The 21040-nt window shown below is 39.4% G+C and overlaps 2 protein-coding genes across 6 annotated transcripts; one reads left to right on the top strand and one right to left on the bottom strand.

Annotated features, from left to right (window-relative positions):
* The first annotated feature begins 10544 nt into the window (after nucleotides 1-10544).
* Nucleotides 10545-15267, top strand: LOC131006471 (formin-like protein 1). 2 transcript variants are annotated; one of them, XR_009095536.1, is made up of 5 exons: nucleotides 10545-12438; nucleotides 12538-12743; nucleotides 13401-13645; nucleotides 14151-15039; nucleotides 15120-15267. XR_009095536.1 is itself a non-coding variant. In XM_057933628.1 (4 exons), the coding sequence occupies exons 1-4, from the start codon at nucleotides 10829-10831 to the stop codon at nucleotides 14952-14954; spliced, it is 2865 nt and encodes a 954-aa protein (XP_057789611.1). In that variant the 5' UTR covers nucleotides 10545-10828; the 3' UTR covers nucleotides 14955-15267. The 2 variants fall into 2 exon arrangements, 1 of the variants encoding a protein (XP_057789611.1); XM_057933628.1 differs by having other exon boundaries at nucleotides 14151-15267.
* Nucleotides 15159-19072, bottom strand: LOC131006472 (acyl-coenzyme A thioesterase 2, chloroplastic-like). Of its 4 annotated transcripts, XM_057933632.1 has the most exons (6): nucleotides 18548-19072; nucleotides 17757-17934; nucleotides 15919-16388; nucleotides 15715-15843; nucleotides 15473-15640; nucleotides 15317-15440 (listed from the first exon to the last, which is right to left on the bottom strand). In XM_057933632.1, exons 1-5 carry the CDS (start codon nucleotides 18923-18925, stop codon nucleotides 15485-15487), a joined length of 1311 nt encoding a protein of 436 aa, XP_057789615.1. In that variant the 5' UTR covers nucleotides 18926-19072; the 3' UTR covers nucleotides 15317-15440; nucleotides 15473-15484. The 4 variants fall into 4 exon arrangements, with proteins under 4 accessions (XP_057789613.1, XP_057789615.1, XP_057789616.1 ...); XM_057933633.1 differs by having other exon boundaries at nucleotides 15317-15629; nucleotides 15710-15843; XM_057933631.1 differs by having other exon boundaries at nucleotides 15317-15640.
* Between the last annotated feature and the right edge of the window lie 1968 nt (nucleotides 19073-21040).

Genomic DNA, 21040 nt, shown 5'->3' with positions numbered 1-21040 from the left:
TGATAAGCACCACCTTTGAGTACTTATGTCACAATAAATGGACTTTCCCAATTAGCTTCTAACTTGTCCGTAGGTCTGACCGCATCGACTCTTTTCAGCACTAGGTCATCCTTCTCAAACCACCTAATGTTCACTTTTTTGTCGTAGCTTGCTTTTATCGGACTCTTATAGTTTGTCGCTCTGACGTTAGCCGTTACACTTTCCATATCGATAAGATCCAGATCCATCCTTCGTAATTCATTGTTCTTGATTTCATCATAATTTTCTACTATGTGCGATGATAGCCATACCTCTAATGGGACCACAATGTTGGCTCCATAAACTAGAGTAAATGGAGCTTCTCCCGTTGATGTCTTTGGGCTAGTTCTCAACGCCCAAAACACTATATCCAACCCTTCAACCCACTTTCGCATACACAGTTGTGTTCACCAACTCTACTTGATCGTTAGCTTGAGGATAGGTTACAGATACAAATCTTTGCGCCATCTCAAGCCTCTCGCAAAAGTCTTGAACCCTTGCACTTGTGAACTGAGTGTCATTATTAAAGACGAGTATCCTTAGAGCACCGTAGCGACAACATATATTTCACCAGATAAACTTCTCGACAACTACATCATCGATTTTAGGAACTGCCTCTGCTTCCACCCACCTCAAAATATAATATCAACAACTACAATTAGGTAGCACTTTCCTCCTAGGACCGTCGGTAATTTTTCAACGATATCGATTCTTATTCCTTCTCCGGGACATGTATTTTTGGTGCATTTCTCTGACTACTGGCACATTTTTTGCACGTATTCTTTTGCATTCTTCATCATCTCTGCCCAGTAGAAACCTGCTTTGATAACTTTCTTGGTTAAATCTTTATATCCTGAATGGTTACCGCGGTTTCCCTCATGGATTTTCTTCAAAGCATAAGTAGCCTCCTCTACTGACAGACACTTGATAAATGGATGGGTAAAAGATCTTTTATATAACTGGTCGTTCATGAGGCAAAACTTGGCATACATAGCTCTCTAAGACACGTTGCCATCCATGTGGGTTCCAGTTATGAGGAAATGGATGATAGTAGTTCTCCAATCGTCTTTCAGATCTAAGACCAGAACTGTTGGCTCTTGTCATGATCCTCTAGCGATCCTTAGTGATCATATGCACCTTCCATCGTGGGTCTTCAAGCAAAGAAGGCCCAGGCAGTGGCTGAGGTTCTCTAGCTCTGGGTTGTGGAGCTCCTTGATTTTGAACGAAATCCCTCAGGTGGCCAGATCGTACTAACCCTTCTAATTGGTTTCGAAGATGCTCGCATGCATTGATATGGTGCCCGTAAGTATTATAGAAATCACAATATTGTTTGGAGGGAGTTCCCTTTGGGGGACCTTGCTGATACGACATAAAGGCCTTAAACGAATGCTTTTTCTTAACAATGTGGAAGATGGATGCTTTTATCCGGTTCTAAGAAGTATACTCATTGTACCTGGTGAAAATGTTGGTTTCCGGTGTCGGGGGTCGATTTTGTGGAGAATGAGCATTTTCGACTCAGCGTGAAGGACCTCTGGGTGAAGGGACTCTGTTCATTACGCGATCTGTTTGTTGCGGGGAAGGATGACTGCCACTTTTTTAGGTTTATTTCGATCAACCTCAAGCTTTTGAGTTGCCTTCGCCTCTTCCAATTGCATGTATCTTGGCAACCTGCTCATCAAGTCCTCGAGAGATCGAGGTGTCTTGATTTATAATGAGTTGAAGAAAGTGTCGTGTTTCAATACCCGGATAAAAGCATAACTTCCAGTTGTCATGTTAAATTGCGTAGCATAATCTCGCAAGAACTCAACCTGCTATTGTTTTATATATATCAGAGACATAGCATTCTGCTCTACCTTGCGAGAGCTGGCAAACTAAGTCATGAAAAAATGGTATAAGTCTTCAAAGGAATGAACGAAATTCTGACCTAGTTTTTGGAACCATCTTTGCGCCAGACTTATCAGAGTGGTAGAAAAAATGTGGCATTTTACCCCATCTGTATATTGGTGTAACATCAAAATTCATTCAAAGCGAGCCATATGCATGTATGGGTCCTCATTTCCATCATAAACGAGGTTAATGGGCTTATAGTTGTGAGGTAAGACATCTGCCATGATATAAATAAGACATGCAAATAAAAGAAAGGGATAATTGCGTAAAAATACACAAACTTTGCCAAAAATCCATATTTGACGCGAAGTTAGGATTTTACATTTTAATACACCAACTTTCGTTGTTGTCCAAATTCGACACGACTTAATTCTTAAAAATTCAAAAAACAACCCCTTTTTGTAAATAATTATACAAATACCCACTTATGTTATTATTTGGGACATTTAAACCAAAACAAGACATTTCCTTATGATGTTTTCTTTTAATCTTTGATCCGCGCCTAAAATGGTTTAAAAGAAAACATCATAAGGAAATATCTTGTTTTGGTTTAAATGTCCCAAATTATAACATAAGTGGGTCTTTGTATAATTATTTACAAACATGAGTTGTTTTTTGAATTTTTAAAAATTAAGTCGTGTCAAATTTGGACAACAACGAAAGTTGGTGTATTAAAATGTAAAATCCTAACTTCGCGTCAAATATGGATTTTTGGCAAAGTTTGTGTATTTAGGTGCAATTTTCCCTAAAAGAAACTAAACTTACTATTAAGCGAAAAATGGGCTGAATGATTCACTGCCAAATTGGAACATAAAAAGATCCTCCTTCCCTAAATGGGACTTAGAACAACAAATGCAAAAAATAAAATGGATTATTAATTTTTGGTACACACCCCGACCCTTTTAGAATTCATGCACACTTGAAAATGAAATAAAACAAGCAATTTATAGGGCATTTTAGGGCGTGGGTCGCAGGCCAACACGCAGTTGAGCTTGAGAGTTCTCCTCTTTCTGGAGTGTCCAGGTTCATGCCTTGGACTAAGTCTTCGCGCTACAGGACTCTCTCTTGATCAGCTTGCCCGAGATCTATGCATATCATGAAGGGTTTGAATATGTGCGTGCAGTACTAAGGGGAAAAGAAATATTTCCCTTATGCCCTTCAATCTCGCACCGGATCTCCATGTCAGCATCATGCCCCCTGATGTCGATCAATCCCCACTAATTTCATATTCGCCTTCCGTTCATGCATCTTGCCCCAGTCTTGCCCTTGATACCCCTCGTGATGAAAGCTTGAATATGAGCGGTAGTCAGGCCGACATCTTAGTTGACGGCAATAGCCTTTGCTTCAATACGCTTTCCCAAAAATAAGCTTCATCTTGCCCTGGCAGCAATAGAACTCCTTCTCTGAGCGATATTATCCTCTTGATCAACATCGCGCGCAACAGATGGCAAAAGTAAATCTCGTAGTTTGAAGTTCATTCAATCCGTGAGCTTCGGTTTGACTTGATCATCAGGACTCATTCCCAGATCCCAGAGAATTCATTCCATTGTGCCCAATTTGGCCTCTTCACGAGCCTCTGCCTTGACAATTGTCATCCCAAACATAAAAACATTAAAAATAACTATATCTAGACCTAGACACGACACACAGAAGAGCACAAAAGTTGGGCTCGTCAATCTCTTAGCCTCCTTATTAGACTCTGACAATAGATTCATGTTTTGGTCGTTGTCCATTTCTTCTGTAGATAAAGGATCTGTATCAGGCGACAACCTATAATAGATCTGTAGATTTCTGACTTATGACCCCATACTCAATCAGTACGGAGATGATGATTAAGCATATCTCAGAAAATAATCCTCAATCCAAAATTTCCATAATAAGCCTAGATTAGGAGTCCTCTTCTTCGAATACTAAGCAGAATTGATTGGAATATATTATTTGTGAGCCATGATAAGGGAGAACCATTCTGTTCGAGCAAACAATGATCATAGGAAAAACATAACAAGCATATCATGATAGGGAGACCAACCAAAAATAAAATAATTCCATAGACATGATAACAACAAGAACATGATCCAACAAAAGTATACCACATAGACGAAAAGTGACAACTTAGAAATTTAAGAACAAAAATGCATCAACGCCTTAGACATCATATTTTCCCACATACAATGCCAGTTGGTGAAGGTGGTTCTGACCAACATAGATATTTATATGAAGAAAGAAATGTCTAACTTGTAGATGGAACACCGGTCATTCTTTAGCAGCTACTGACCGGAACCGAACGTAATATTTTGGAACGGATCCTCGATGTGTCTGACGATGAACTTTGAGATCATGTGTTTACGATATCAGATAAAAAGAACTTGGGTGTTTTTCATGATGGGGAGGGGAGATTTTATATATATGATGATAGAGTATTCAAGATGCGCAAACTAAGAGGTTTAGAGATTTCTAGAACTTGTATTAAAATGAGAGCTATTTGATTTCTAACATTAAACGTCTGTCCCTTACAAATAAGATTCTATCTCTATTTATAGACTATTACAATCAGTGGCATTTTGGTAAATTTAGATCTAGGTACATGGAGGGTAAATCTATCTTCTCAACTCTATTCCTCCTATGGGCAATGGACATTCTCGTCTCTTCGCCTTTATCTTATTCCACGTGGGCCGCCAAATAAATATTCCTCCATCTCCAAATTCGTAGAAAGCCTATAGGACTACCTTCAAAATGGTTACAGTACCATTTCTAGGTGTGCCCTTTTTCAGCTATAAAGGTCTTTTTGTCTTCTTCTTCATATATGTCGTCTCCAGGTGTCCTGTTCGAGAAGATCTATTCTTTCCAGGCTACGAAATCTTCCTCACCGTGCCAGCTCTGTAAGGTATTCCTCAGATTCATCGGCTCTGATATGCAGTTGTTTGGATATCCACGATATTGATTCATGTATTTTTCCCTATGTGGACCAGCTATGGGGGGATATTTTCTCCAGTTAGATCTGGCGCCTCTCTTCTCCGTCTCCTGCAGGTTAGTTTATAAATACTCCCTCCGTCCCGCCCAAGATGCTACATATTCTTTTTCGGGCCGTCCCAACGAAGATGCTACATTTCTATATTTGGCAAAAATAAGGAATTTTAAACATTTAATTAACACTAATTAAGTATTTCTTTATTACCTTCTCTCTCCTACTTTATAACTTTATTACCTTCTCTTTCTTACTTTATCACTTTATTATTTTCTCTCTCCTACTTTATCACTACACAATTAAAACATTAATCTACAACTCCTTAAATCCCATGCCGAAAAGCAAATGTAGCGTCTTGGCCGGGACGGAGGGAGTATTACTCTAGGGGCCCTTGGATCATGGGTTCCAGGTATTTGTGTTTAGTTTCCATCGCATTAAAAGGAGCCCAAATAACATCCTCGTCAATATGTTTTTGTGTGTTGTTACATTAAATTTAAGTTGATTTAAAATACTCCTTTCGTCCCAACTTTTAGATCCAATTGAGAGTGGCGCAATTTTTAAAAAAGTGGTTCGATGTATTGTGAGTAGAATAAGAGTCTCACCTTTTATGTGAGTATTAAAATAATTAAAGTGAAATAAGGATTTCACCTTCTTTTACTAAAAATATGAATGGATACAAATGTGAAACATCCAAAATGGAAATATGGATACTAAAAGTTAAGACAAGTGGAGTATTTGTTTAAAATTGTTTGTGACAATAATTTAATTTTTTTGTGTTGTAACCACATTCTTTAACTGTTGTTTGCTTAATACTCCCTTCATCCACGAAAAGATTACCTAATTTGTCATTTTGATTCGTCTACAAAAAAATGTCATAACCTATTTTTAGTAAGTTTTTTTTATTAATTATTACCCTTATAATTTTCACCTATTTATACATATTGCTATTAAAGGACCCACCACCTTTAATGTTAAACAAATTCATTAATCACCTAACCTATTGATTCTACAATAATTACGCTAATTATAATGACCATCTACCACCCTCTAAAATCCTCACTCTCACTATATCAAAAATAAATAAAAATAAAAATGACTCCAAAAATCTCTCGTGTTCTTCATTCCATCATTAGAAACCCTAGCCACTGCACCTCCTTTCTCTCGCGATTTGAGATTCAATGTCTCAATGGGATGATATCCCTTCGACGCCCCCTGTGTACCCCTTTTCATTTGATACATTGTCAGATTTCTTGCCAACCGAAAGTTCATCTTCTTTGAGTGAGTTTATACCTCAAACACTTATGCTGAACTCAGATACAATAGAACTCACCTCCGGAGGCACCTCTGTTGATGCTTTGACTTATGTGTTGGAGTTTGTGGCCGAATCTGAGCTCGACTCGAACATGGCAGATCTCATTGTCGGCGAAGCAGAAACACCAGTGAAAGTGGGGCGTCGGGCTTGGTCCTATGGGATGTTCCCAACCATCATAAAAATGTTTGAGATCTACTTCCTTAGCGTGCTTACGCTCCCCTAATCAGGTGTTGACTATCTATTTTTCATATTTGTGCCTCATCTTCTCTATGACAAAATTATCCCTGTGTGGATATGTGTGACTTTTGTGCTTAGATCCATATGCTGAAAGTTTTCTTGAGGGATCTTAGCGAAGCTACCACTAGGCTTTAGATCCCTAGTTCTTGGTGTGACACGCGAGGCAGAAATAAGGAGTGATCGTCGGTGCACAAGGCACGGACAAAGAGCGGCTCATATAAGTGCTTAGAAGCGGAGGGGTACATGAAGGAATCGAAACAAACCAGAAAAGGATGGATTCCGAGAATATGCAAGTATGTGATTGCATATTCGAGGAGAGCTTAAATGATTTGATTGGTGTTACTCATACTAACAAGATGCATCTTCGTTTCTGGGAAGATTCTTGGGGAGCGTGCGAGTGAGGACAAAACACGCTAGACAAGACTCGTGTTAGGCTATGGGGACAATCGTCAAGTCTGGATCCGGGTCATAACAGGAGGTATTAGAGCTGGACCTCTCGCAATATGGTGTGGTTTGAGGATGAACTAAGCGGAAGCTGGTGGGCACTCATACTAACAAGATGCATCTTCTTTTCTGGTGACCACATTGAATAAACTCCAAGGTTAAGCGTGTTTGGCTTGGAGCAATTTCAGGATAGGTGACCCCTGGGAAGTTTCTTGAGGAGTGTGCAGGTGAGGACAAAACACGTTAGAAAATATTTGTGTTGATCTGTGGGGACAACCATCAAGTCTGGAGCCGGGTTGTTACACTTAGAGGTTTTTGTGCTTTGTTGATTAACTTTCATGCTTGGATCCTGCTCTACTCAATTGTTTAACTTTTGTGCTTGGATCATCCTATGATCTATTGCTTGAGTTTTGTGATTCGATACTTATGATGAATTTTTTTTAGGGATCTTAGCAAAGACACCACTAGGCATTAAATCTCTAGTTCTTAGAGGCTTTTGTGCTCTGTTGCATGAGTTTCGTGGTTGGATCCTGCTGTGCTCTGTTGCTTGACTTTTGTGATTAGATCCCTATGTACTTTGTTGCTTGAGTTTTGTGCTTGGATCCTGCTGTGCTTTGTTGCTTGACTTTTGTAATTAGATCCTTATGATGAAATTATTGTTGAGGGATTTTAGTAAGCCACCACTAGAAATTAAATTTTTAGTTTCTAGAGGCTTTACCTCGAATGGAAATATGTCCTAATTAGCACAGAATGATACATGTGTTGTGTTGCTTGATTTTTGTGCTTATATCCCTATGATTAATAAAGCCACCAGTAGGAATAAAAATCTATAGTATTTGGAGGTTTGATACACAGTCGATGATGCAAATATTTTTGAAATAAAGGCTGAGACTTCATACAATATTTACATGACAATAACTTAAAAACGGTAAGTTATTTCTAGTGTAAACACAACAGAAAGAAGTAGCCACATGCCCTTTCATATGTTCCTAATAACGAAACTTATTCATAAGAACACCAATGTCATATCTTGATCCTGCATCCACTTCAAACTTCATCACATAATCCAAGCAACCCTTCACAAGCACTTCCTCAACTTCAATGCATTCTGGCAATGTCTCCAATCTGATTAGTCTTGACTTATTGAGGTGTGGAATTTTGTAATCACTGCTTCCTTTGACAGGCATAATCTGAGTAAACACCCTTGCAAAGTAAAAAATCCATTATTTAGTGTAACTAGTGAAAGTTCTTCAAATGATTCCATGAAATTCTTTAGTAGATCTTCAACATGCTTTGCGATCTTATTATCCTATAGTGATTGTATAGCCCTAAAAAATTAAGTCATTCACATATAAATCAGATGAATTGACTGGTTGGGAAATTAGTTCAATCTTGAACCCATATGAGTTTGCAACAATTATGAAATTTGTATCCTCTTTGTTGAAATGTGGTTTTGCATTGTCCTGTTAAATGATAATGTGCTTTCTCTGGTTTGAACTTGGCCACTTGGCTTTGATTGCTGGTATGACCTGTAAAATTGTCCTCAAAACTAAATGATGAACTAAAAATTGTCTGATAGTTCATAAGGCATAAATTAAAATGGGCAGCAGATTATAAAACCTGATTGATAATGCAATCTTTGATGACTTCTTTAGTGATTGATTGTATTGGATTCACTTATAAGACACCTTTTTCTCTATTTTTGGTGTTTCCTTTTGTTGGCTCTACAGTAGTGAATGGAAAGATGCCAATCTTTCCATCAAATAGAACATCTCCTTGTGCTTAAATGTGTGGCCTATTAACAGCACACATAAACATCACTTTTGTAATAAATCTCTTGGACTTACATGCTTTGTATCGGCCTGTTTCATCGGGAAGTAGGTAGTATCTGTCTGATGTCTTTGTCATATAGAACCATTTCTCATCAATTGTACGATGTTACGCATCCTTTGATACTTGAATTTTAAGATTGACACATCATACACAACCTGACTTAAACCGAACTTCAACTTTGCTAGTTTAAGTGCATCTTACAACAGAGGTTTGATAGCACTAGTATATGGTCTGATCTCCTTTTTTTTTTTAATCTAGACGCTTAGTAAACTTTTGCGAATTTCTAGTTTTGCAGCCATTTTTCTTATTGTATATTTTTTAAGTTTTGATAATGATTTAACCTGCTCCACATCTAGTTTTTTCTTATCCTTATGTATCGAACCTTTCTTATTTGATGTCAAAATCACAGGTTTACCAAAACTTATAAATTGTTTTTGTCTTGCTCCAGAATTTGAGTTGAAATACCAAAAGTGAAAGCTACCTCCTTTTGTGCTCCTTCATAATTGCTCCCTTGTTGCTGGTTGCAAGAAGTCAATGTGTCGTTGTATTTTGCTCATCTAGACTAAGAATTTTTTTTGAAGACATTTTGTTGATGTTGTAGTTCTCTGCAGAAATTCAGTTGCTATGAAGTTGTAATTGAACAACATTAATAGTTGTGTAGTGTATTTAAACAATTTTTGAATGTAATGAATGGATCTAATCAAAGCTAATGATGAGTTTTGTTTACAATTTCTATAATTAAATTTATTCCTAATTATTTTACCCAAAATCAACAGTTTTTGTGTTGTGCTCTATTAATGACTTAATTAGCTTAGTTATTTTTTTAAAAAAACTTTTCTTAACTGTGGACCTTTTTTTCACTCAATAAATAAACAACACATTTTTTTTCTTCTTAAAACTCATGCCACACGCCCTTGAGTCATCTTTTCGTGGCCGGAGAGAGTAGCTTGTTCACATGAATTTTTTTTACTTACGGTGTATCTTTGGTTGTAAATTTATAATGAAAAAATGAGGGATAAAAAAAATTCACCTTTTAAATCCCTTCTTTCCTTTTCATCATTTCCTACAAAATAGAATTTTACCCTTTTTTGTTCTTCCTTTTCACTTCAAAGAAGAGATAATATTACCCCTCCATTTATGGTATGATAATATTATCTCTTGTTGGAGCGAAAATAAAAAATTAACAAACTTAAAATTCTATTTTGTAGGAAATGAAAAAAAAAACTTAAAAAATATTTTTTTTTGTATCCCTTCTTTTTTCACGATGAATATTTACAATTAAAACGTTACACACCCTTATGTGCTATATTATCTTCGAATTATTTCCCTCATTTTCTTGCTTGATTCGTTTAATTATTTAATCTTCAAGTTAAGTATTATATATAATTTTTATATATTTTGCATGCATTAAAAAATTAGAGAATTTTTTTATTTTTATTTAAACCTTTATTTAAGACTTATTTTTATAGTTCCAAAAATATGACATAATAGAGGTGTTATGTAAATTACAATCCGTATGAAACCAAAACATTTTGTATCAAATTACGTTTTGTACGGTTTACGGAAATCATGGGATGGTTCTGGGTAACTTTAGTGTCGGTAGTGAATATGATGAAGTTTACAGTGGAAGTGGTGGCGACAATATTTTTTTTTTTTAGGTAAAGTGGTAACGACATGTTAATAATAATGTAATGCGTAGTTATAAAATATTTTTAATAGTTATAAAATAATAGAGCATAAAATGGTGCAAGTAAGGAAGTGACGTCATGGACGGAGAAGGAGACCAGCAGAGTCTTAGCTGGCTTCATTCATGCATAAAACATTAGTCCCTTCCTAATTATTTACCCCTAATTTAATCCCCGCCTTTTTCACCCTTTCTTCTTTACTGTGTGTATCCCTTCCCACCTCTCACACTCTCACTGACTCACCTTGTTCATGTAGCTCTCTCTCTCTCTCTTCTCTCTACTCTCTCTTCTCTATTCTCTGTCTGTCTCTCTCTCTCACACACACAGATAAGCAGAGCAACACGGTGTGTGTGCAATGTGACTGGATATTCTCACATTCCTCCACCCCCAAATCTGGCATTAACTCTCTATCTCTTTCTTAGAGAAACACACACAAAGACAACATCAATGCCCTCCTCCAGCATCCTCCTCCTCTTCTTGTTATCCTGGATGAGCAGCACCGCCGCCCTCCACCGCCGCCGTATTCTCCACCAGCCATTCTTCCCGCAGGATTCCTCCCCCCCTTCACAGCCCCCTACCCCGCCCCCACCGCCACCACCCATCCCCAAATACCCCTTTTCCACTTCTACCCCCAACAACACCCCATTCTTCCCATCCGATCCCTCTTCCCCACCGCCCCCCTCCCCGGCCTCCCTCGCCTCCTTCCCCGCTAACATCACCTCCCTCAACCTCCCCCACTCCAAATCCAAATCTGCCTCCGCCAAGCTCATCGCCGCCGCTGTTGCCGCCGTCATCGCCGCCGTCGTCATCCTCACCCTCGCCTTTTTCATCCACTTCCGCAACCGCAGGAGAACCGAGAGATCGTCCGCTCACGACCACGCTAAATCGCAGAGATCCGACAGCACCACCACCACTACCGCCACCACATTCCGCGGCCCTCCTGATAACCGCCACATTCCCAAGCTTCAGAGACCTTCGCAGACCAGCTCAGAGTTCCTGTACCTCGGCACTTTGGTCAATTCACATGCCGCCGCCGCCACTACGGGCGGCGGCATTATCTACAATGGAAGCAGTAGCGCCCCTGGCGACAACCGCACTTCAAATCCGAGGAAAATGGACTCCCCGGAGCTCCGGCCGTTGCCGCCGTTGAACGCACAGCAGAGTTCCAGGCGGAGTTATCGGAACAATGCTGACGTGGCGTCGAGCAGAGACGATGAAGACGAAGAGTTCTACTCTCCCAAGGGCTCGTTGAACGGCAGGGAGAGTTCGATTGGCGCCGGATCAGCTTCTAGAAGGGCGTTTGCCGCCATTGATGTGGAAAATTTTAATGGCTCAACTTCGAATTCTTCCTCAACCTACTCTTCTTCTGCTTCCGGATCGGCTACGGGCTCTCCGGCGAGGTCCATTTCGCTGAGTCTTTCTCCAGCAAACAGTTTGAGCCCTAGGAATTCGATTCCTAAATCGCCCGACCTAATTGAGATCCAGAATATCGCGCCGTTGCATCGGCAATTGACGTTGTCCCCTCGGCCGCCAGATTTCTTGCGTAAGGAATCCGCATCTCCATCGCCGCCAAGTTCATCATCACCGGAGAGATACTCCAGGAGAAGCGAAGAGTCATCGCCGCGGATTTCGAGTTTCTCTGATCAGAACACGGAATCCCCGGTGAGAATCAGCATTCCAAAACCGCATCCACCTCCACCGCCGCCTCTTGTTGTTCCCTCACGCTCACCAGCTTCTGTCCCCCCGCCACCACCTCCTCCGCCGGTAGCAGGTAAAGTGTGGGATAGTCCGAGAACTCCAGCTCCGCCGGCCAAAAAGCTCGTCACCGGACCACCCTCCCTGGCTACGCCGTTAAGACCGATGGCTGGCCCGACATTGATTTCTCCGATTGAATTGCCTAAAAATGGCTCAGAAAGCGTTGAGCAGAATGGTGAAACTGTACAGCGGAATGAGGAGACTACTCCCAAAACAAAGTTGAAGCCGTTGCATTGGGATAAAGTGAGGGCGAGCTCCGATCGTGAAATGGTGTGGGATCAGCTCAAATGTAGCTCTTTCAAGTACGATCATTCTTACTTCCTTTTAACAAGGATATGTGGTCTTCTTTGTGATTTTAACTTTCAGTTAAATTGATGGACTAATGTGTTGATTGAATGCAGATTGAACGAGGAGATGATCGAGACGTTGTTCGTTGCAAATGCTTCGAAACCAACTCCAAGCGAAGCAACTGGGTGGAATGTTCTTCCCACACCTCGCCAAGACAATAGTAACAGGGTTCTTGATCCCAAGAAGGCGCAAAACATTGCAATCTTGTTCAGGGCGCTCAATGTCACGGTAGAGGAGGTTTGCGAGGGCCTTATGGAAGGTATTCTATATTAACCCCGTGCTTTCTGTGATTTTAACATTAAGTAGAGCCTTTTTCTCACACCATCTAATCGCAGAGGAAATTTTATGCCATGATAGCGTGTGCGGGTTATGCATTTTTTGGTTTTAGCAAGGGGGTGGTAGTCATGCAATATTCGAAACACACACACACACTCACAAAAATATACAGTATATATTTATATATCGGTCTGCTCTTATTTGCCGAAAGCTTGAAATTGTTGGAAGTTGCTTTATCCATAATTGCAATTCCACATAACAATATTTTTGTTCCTGATGATGCTTCTCATGCTCTGCAATTTGAAGTTGTCTTTAAATTACCTCAGGTTCTAGTAAATTTACCTATCCTTTTGGTTTTCTGGATAATGACCAGCTTAAGGTTGAGGCATTTTATTATATAGTATATAACAAGTTGCCTAAAAGAAATTGCTATATCTTACATCCTGGCTGGCTAATACTGTAAATCTTGAGCCATAAACCCTTCTCATATTCACATTAATGCTATTTAAAGAAATTGGCTCATCGAAGCCAGGGGGAATAGAGCGATACCCCATAAAGAAATATGATTATTCAACTCTCCTCTATGCTTGTCTTTGAAGATCAACCTTCTTCTTCCTAACTCATCTTGCTCTTGATCCAGGCAATACTGATATTCTTGGTACTGAGCTTCTTGAGAGTTTAATGAAGATGGCACCGACTAAAGAAGAGGAGAGAAAGCTAAAAGAATATAAAGATGTTTCACCTACCAAGCTTGGGGCTGCTGAAAGATTTTTGAAGGCAGTTCTTGACATACCCCATGCTTTCAGAAGAGTTGATGCAATGCTATACATATCAAATTTTGAATATGAGGTGGAATACCTAAAAAATTCATTTGCAACATTGGAGGTACTATTTAATCCAATCCTCAACTTTTTAGACGCATTCTATAAATATTATAGATTTGTTGCAAGAAACTTAAATAGTAACAAGATTTAGCTTGACATATGTATTGAATGAATCTTATTGCCACCACAGCTACAGTTTGGACAGAGATTGTCTGCAGAAGCTCTGTGCTAAACGTATATATATCTTTATGTTTTTGTGCTAGAGTCCTGCTGGTATAATGATATTATTCTCCATTTACTTCATTTAGTCACCAGAAATAATAGGTTCTCTCCACCTAAAAACTTTCGTCAGTAGGGTGTGATTCTGCTAGATAGAGTCTAATCTATCCTTGTAATATCAGATAATTCTAATGCCCTAGCTATGCCAGTTTGATTTTTCAACTTTCTCTGCGTCTGTGACCAGGAAAGGAATAAAATTTTATAACATTAGGTTAATTATATTTACAGAAAATCCTTCTTTAGCTCATGTAGTTGTGATGTCAACTTAGAAATTTTTGATATTACAGGCAGCTTGTGAAGAATTGAGGACCAGCAGGATGTTCCTCAAGCTTCTAGAAGCAGTACTAAAGACTGGAAATCGCATGAATGTGGGAACAAATCGGGGTGATGCACATGCTTTCAAACTAGACACACTCCTCAAGCTTGTTGATATCAAAGGAGCAGATGGGAAGACAACGCTCTTGCATTTTGTTGTTCAGGAGATAATAAGAAGCGAGGGTGCCCGTCTTTCTGGTGGTGGCCCAACTGAGAACACTGCCATAAGTGATGATGCCAAATGCAGAAAGCTTGGCCTCCAAGTTGTTTCTGGTCTTAGTGGTGAGTTATCAAATGTAAAGAAAGCTGCTACTATGGATGCAGAGGTGCTGAGCAGCGATGTCTCCAAACTTTCAAAAGGAATCGGAAACATATCTGAGGTTGTAAGATTAGTGAAAGCAATGTCCTTGGAGGACAGCAGCAGCAGCAACAAGTTTTCCGACTCGATGAGCAGCTTCATGAAAAAGGCAGAGGAGGAAATTATTAGGATTCAAGCCCAAGAAAGCGTTGCTCTGTCTCTTGTGAAGGAGATTACCGAGTATTTCCATGGAAACTCAGCGAAGGAAGAGGCCCATCCTTTCAGAATTTTCTTGGTGGTGAGGGACTTCCTAACGATTTTAGACCGGGTCTGCAAGGAAGTTGGGATGATAAACGAACGAACCATGGTGAGTTCCGCCTACAAGTTCCCAGTTCCTATTAACCCAATGTTACAGCAGGTTGTGGGGGGGTTTCCAAGTAGACAGCGGCACTCTTCCTCGGATGAGGAGAGTTGTTAGTTTAGCTCTCACATGAGGTGGTGGCGGCATCTTCTTAGGTTTATGGCGATGAAAATGTAAGGATGGTGCCTCCCAACCTTATTAGGTACTAGCATATTCATTTTAACCATTTGTATTTATAATATAGGTGAATGTAAAAGATTTTGAAACTTCCATGTGTTACAGATATACACCAAGATAATCTTCCAAGCGATAAGGCCTCAGTCAGTCAAAGGTTGATGTTTGTATTTCTACTCTGTAAAAAGTACTGATTTCCAGAATTCTTGCTGTACATAAGCATGGTTTCTTGAGTTCACTATTATTTGTTTCTCGAGATCAATGTTTTTTAACTGCCTGACTTTTTGATGTATATCATATAGACATTTCTTGTCAATTTGGATAGCAAATCATAAGACAAGATAATAGTATTAGTTAAGATGTTACATATAAATTTATTTGAGATTATACTCATGTGGTTTCTTTCAATGGTTAAACTGAAACATGATATTAGTATTACTTTATTCTGTGTTGCAATGGAAATGCAGCAAGAATTAGTACGGTGAAGCGAGAGAATCAGCATCGATGCGGTCAACGATTGTGCGTGCTTCCTCCTCTGTTGCTGGAACCACTTTCCTGATCCTAACTCCATTATTCTTAGGCTTTGCTTCAGGTCGAACGGTGAAGGTGAAGTAAAACCTATTGGATACCTGAATGAGAAACAATGGATTGAAGTTGAAGTTGCAAAATTCCAATTTAAGCATAGGATCATATCATACCATACCTCACTAGACCTCAACTCTGGCCTGGTAACATGTGCCTCCACTTCCACATGGATTAAGGGCTGATCCGAACTCTCACTTTCTGTATACAATACACAAGACTTGAGCCGTAAAAAGTCTCCAACATCCACCTACATTACCATGTCCATGTGTTAATCATATCATAATAGATGAAGATGATGCCAGCAATGTCGAACATAACTTACCGGTCTAAGAAAATCAACATGATCAACCTCCAGAAAGGATGGCATCATTCCTGCAAAAGCATAAGCCGTTGAAAAGGCTAATTCAAATGCTCTGTGCATAAGAAACCCTCCAAATATCCGACCATGAATGTTCCTTTGCTGTGGCTGACACATTAACGAGTTCTCGAGTCTAGTTTCTCTAAGAAGAATGCTATCTCTATCTGCCAAGGCGGGCATGTCACACAAGATCCGCCCCTCCGCTAGTAATGCTGCAACTCTATTAATCCCTCCATTCTCAATCGTCTTCTGCTCCCCTTTAATCTTGCTTTTTCTCACCTTATTTCTTGCTTCTGCTGCTTCATAAAGTGACTTCTCGCGTTCTGTTTCTGGACTCAGTCTATTCACAGGAGCAGCCTTCAGTGTCTTGTAGTCACGAGCAACAAAAATGAATGTGGCCGTTAGAACAACTGAATCAGTTGCTTCAGCTGACTCTGTCAAAGGAAAGCTTTCTTTTAGTTCAAACTGCATTCTTACAATAATTAATCAAAACACCTGATGAAGATAGAATTGTATAATATATTATATCTTTAATTATTGATTTGTCTTGTTGGTCAAGTTAGTTTGTTTCCTTTTAGATGTTTAGGGTTTTATTATAAATAGGAGTTTTATTTATGTTTTAGGGGAGTCGAATTGAGAGTTAAAATGTAGAGGGTGGAATTGTTCCCTTTTCGCGGTGTTCTTCCGGTATTCATGAGTGAATCAACGGATTAACCCTTATTGTACGTATTTCGGTATACAATGGTTATCAACGGAGTTCGTATATTTATCAATATCAAATATATTTCACGCTTCTACCTGCATCAGTTGGTTGATAACCATTGTATACCGGAATACGTACAATAAGGGTTAATCCGTTGATTCACTCATGAATACCGGAAGAACACCGCGAGAAGGGAACAATCCCACCCTCTACATTTTAACTCTCAATTCGACTCCCCTAAAACATAAATAAAACTCCTATTTATAATAAAACCCTAAACATCTAAAAGGAAACAAACTAACTTGACCAACAAGACAAATCAATAATTAAAGATATAATATATGATATGATTCTATCTGATCGTCGTCACGATGGAGATAATCTTGAACATTCTGAACGGTTGATTGACGGGGAGACATCGCGTAGGAGCGTAGCAAGGCTCTGGATACCAACTGATGCAGGTAGAAGCGTGAAATATATTTGATATTAATAAATATACGAACTCCGTTGATAACCATTGTATGCCGGAATACGTACAATAAGGGTTAATCCGTTGATTCACTCATGAATACCGGAAGAACACCGCGAAAAGGGAACAATTCCACCCTCTACATTTTAACTCTCAATTCGACTCCCCTAAAACATAAATAAAACTCCTATTTATAATAAAACCCTAAACATCTAAAAGGAAACAAACTGGGAGTCGAATTGAGAGTTAAAATGTAGAGGGTGGAATTGTTCCCTTTTCGCGGTGTTCTTCCGGTATTCATGAGTGAATCAACGGATTAACCCTTATTGTACGTATTTCGGTATACAATGGTTATCAACGGAGTTCGTATATTTATCAATATCAAATATATTTCACGCTTCTACCTGCATCAACACCTCACTCAGTAGAAGACATAGATAGACTTTTAATATGAAGGTAGAATCGCATAAGTTGCATGAATATCAACAAGTGAACCTAACAAAAGAACAAAGGAACTATAAAGATTGATACAACTACGTAAGTTGGGGGAATAGAGTGAATGCATTAAAAACGAGTAAACTATAACTATGCAAACAATCTATATAATAAGACAATCAGTATAATTTTTACCAGTTGGAGGCTGTGTTACATCTAGCTGAATCTCGATAGAAGACCGGCCGACCCACGTAACTGCACCAGATATACGCAAATCGATATCCACACTTATCGGCTTCTTCAGCACCATCTTGTCAACGGAAGCAGTAACCAGATAGAGCGGTCTGGTAGTGCTGTCATCGTCTGCACAGTGCTAATACAAAACGTATCAGTCGTTAGCAAATCGTGCAACTGTTGATGAATTCCCTTTAAACCCAAACAACATATAACAAATGTTCCCTATAATTAAACCACAAGCAATTCAAGTTCAACTGTAAAATTGTAGTAACAATTAGTACTAAGTTTCATTTCAGCCATATCTAAGTGTTTTCTGATACATATCAATCAAGCCAGGACTAACAAGCTCCCCCTGCAACAGGGCATTTCTATGAAGGAAACTTTATTGCTTAGTACCCAAACTATTGACCTTTAACGAAAATGTCCCGATCTATACATAATTACAATTAAATACCCACACTATTCTCATTTCACTATCACAAAAAAAACAAAAGTGTTCGAAAATTTAAATTGCAATCATGAAAAGATTATGTAGCTTGTGAGACGATGATGTGAATTTTAACACAAATTTATTAGAAATGAGCTAACATCATTCAAAGCAATGGAGTTTATGTAATCATTATGTGAGTTTTCATTAAATTTTGTGACATTTTTGTTAGTTTTTCTATATTCCACATTAAGTATGAGAATATGGAGTAACCAAAATAAAAATAAAAATAAAAATAGGAATGTTAAAAATGAATTAGCACCTTGACTGAAATGGTGCCGGCCAAAGCATCGAGATCTTCAAGCAGCTTCCCGATTCTGACCTCATTCCAAGGATCCCTATACTGCTCCCTCAAAATGAAATCAGTGGAGAAGTTGTAGAGAATAGTCATTCTGCTCCGCGATGGGGTTTTGGTGAGCAATTCAGTCTGCGGGGGAGCATCCAGTGGGGGATCCAGAAGTCTCTCGAAGGTTTTCGACCTCGTCTCCCAAAGAGCAATCGTCACGGGTGAATGGTACATTCCTGGCCACAAGCTCAGGGGCTTTCTCCTCGAATTCGAATTCGATTCACTTCCGTTGAGACTCAGAGGGGAAATTAACGTCGAGAAGATGGGGATCGGAGTCGTGATGGAATCTTCCATTGGATTCGGATTTTCTTTCAACTCAACCAGAAGCTGTCAAAATATTATTCACTCGTCATTCCATCTTCTTGAGCAACTACTACTCCCTCCCTCTCAAATTCTCAATAGCCAAGACACAGAGATTAGAGAGAAAAAGAAAAGTGTATTGGTCCGCAAATTTAATGCACTTAATTAAATTTATTTTATTTTTACTTAATTAAGTCAAATTTATTTTATTTTTACTTAATTAAATATGGTCAAATTTTATGTTTTTTCAATGTGTAGCCATAAATTATGTTTTATGCTTCATTTTGACTACTTAAAAATTTTACGCAATTTTTCTGGATGCTTCTTCTAACCACTCTAATCTACTAATAATATTTGGGTAAGTTGAAAGTAATTGTGAACATTTCTTCGGTTTAAAAAGTGAATTCAAACACATTTGGGATGTACTTAGAGCGGATGATGAGATTCATCTGTCCACAACTTGTTGTATCTCACTCTAAATTTTGATATTTTATAATTATTTATTGGGTTAAGTATCAAATAAGCCCATATCATAGTGGCCCTTATCACGTTTAGCTCCCTATAGTCGAAGTTGGGCCAACTAAACCCCTAAAGTCCTTAATTTCGAACAATTAGGCCCTCCGACTTAACGGTCGTTTAACACCGTTAACTATATTTTTTTTTTCAACATCGTTAATTTTCGCTAGAAACTGGCCGGAAACACACTCTTCACCCTCCCCGCAGTGCTCGAGGAATAGAGAATCGCCGCCATATCATCCTGAAACACCTCCGGCGGATTGAATTCGGTGCCACAGGGAAATATGAGGGATTCAAACTTAGGAGAGTCGAGCACCACCGTCCCCTGGGGCAACGGCAGCAGCCTGGAGACGGTTGCGGATGTGACGAAGGCGATTGCTGGTCTGGTGAGGTGGATCTAGTGGGAGATGTCGGAGTTGGAAGAGAGGGGATTGGAAGGGGAGATGATGACGCCGAGGAAGAGCATGGAGAGGTAGATAAGGGGAATGTGAATTTGCGGCGGAGGCTGGAGGCTAGGGATTGGACGAGGTGGGGAAGGGGAGAGAGGGGGATGCGGTGGCGGGTTGCGGCGTCGATGAGAGAGGCAGAGGTGGAGGGAGGAGGGAGAAGACGTAGTGCAGGAGAGAGAAAGAGGGAAAGGAAATGGAGGGGCGGAGGCTTTGGAAGGTGCGCCATTGTTCCGCCGTCGTGGGTGGTGGTGGTGGTGGTGGTGAAGGGCTTTCCCAAAACAATGTTTCCAGCGAGTTTCCGCAGTTTTCGACAAAAATTAACGTGTTAAAATTATATATATATATATATATATAGGGAGAGGTTCAAGAAAGAACCATAAATAAAAGAAGACCGGAGAACCATTTTCAGCCATTCGATTATCAAGATCTACGGTGGATGCATCATCTTGTTGGATGAATGCAGATCCTGGGTTCGAATCCTGAAGGGAGCATTTTTTTTTAATTTTTTTAGTGCATTAATTTTAACAGCGAATGCATTAATTTTTACAGTGGATGCATTAGATTTGATGGTTCTCCCGTTCTCACAAATAATATAGTTCTCTCTAGAACCACACCCTATATATATATATATATATATATATATATATATATATATAAGGTTGGGTTCCGGTGGATCCCTATGCTTATAATAGATCCGTAAATCCAAATCTAGACCACACATTTATGACATGTGGCGCATCAAGATGGTGACACGTGGCAAGGCATTTCAAGGCAAAATCTGGAGAGGGGTAAAATTGGAATGTAATTTTCGAAATAAAAAAAAAAATAATAAATAAATTTTCTCAAAATAGGTATATTTTAGATGCATAAAGTTTCATACGAGAATGCATGAACTTTCATATAAAAATGCATAAAGTTTCATATAAAAATGCATAAGATTTCACCCTACCCCAACCCCACCCCCCACACCCTTGAACCCCACCCCACCCCACCCCAGAACCCCACCCCACCCACCCCCTACCCCCACGCACCCCCCTACCCCCCACCCCCCCAAAAAAAAAATTATTTTTTTAAAAACTGATTTTCTGACCACTGACCCACCCCTACCCCCCACCCCCCCACCCACCCACCCCCCCACCTACCC

The sequence above is a fragment of the Salvia miltiorrhiza genome, chromosome 1, assembly GCF_028751815.1.
Source record: "Salvia miltiorrhiza cultivar Shanhuang (shh) chromosome 1, IMPLAD_Smil_shh, whole genome shotgun sequence".
Taxonomy (NCBI): Eukaryota; Viridiplantae; Streptophyta; class Magnoliopsida; order Lamiales; family Lamiaceae; genus Salvia; species Salvia miltiorrhiza.
The sequence above is the reverse complement of the archived record's forward strand: the minus strand, read 5'-3'. Positions and strand labels throughout refer to the sequence as shown.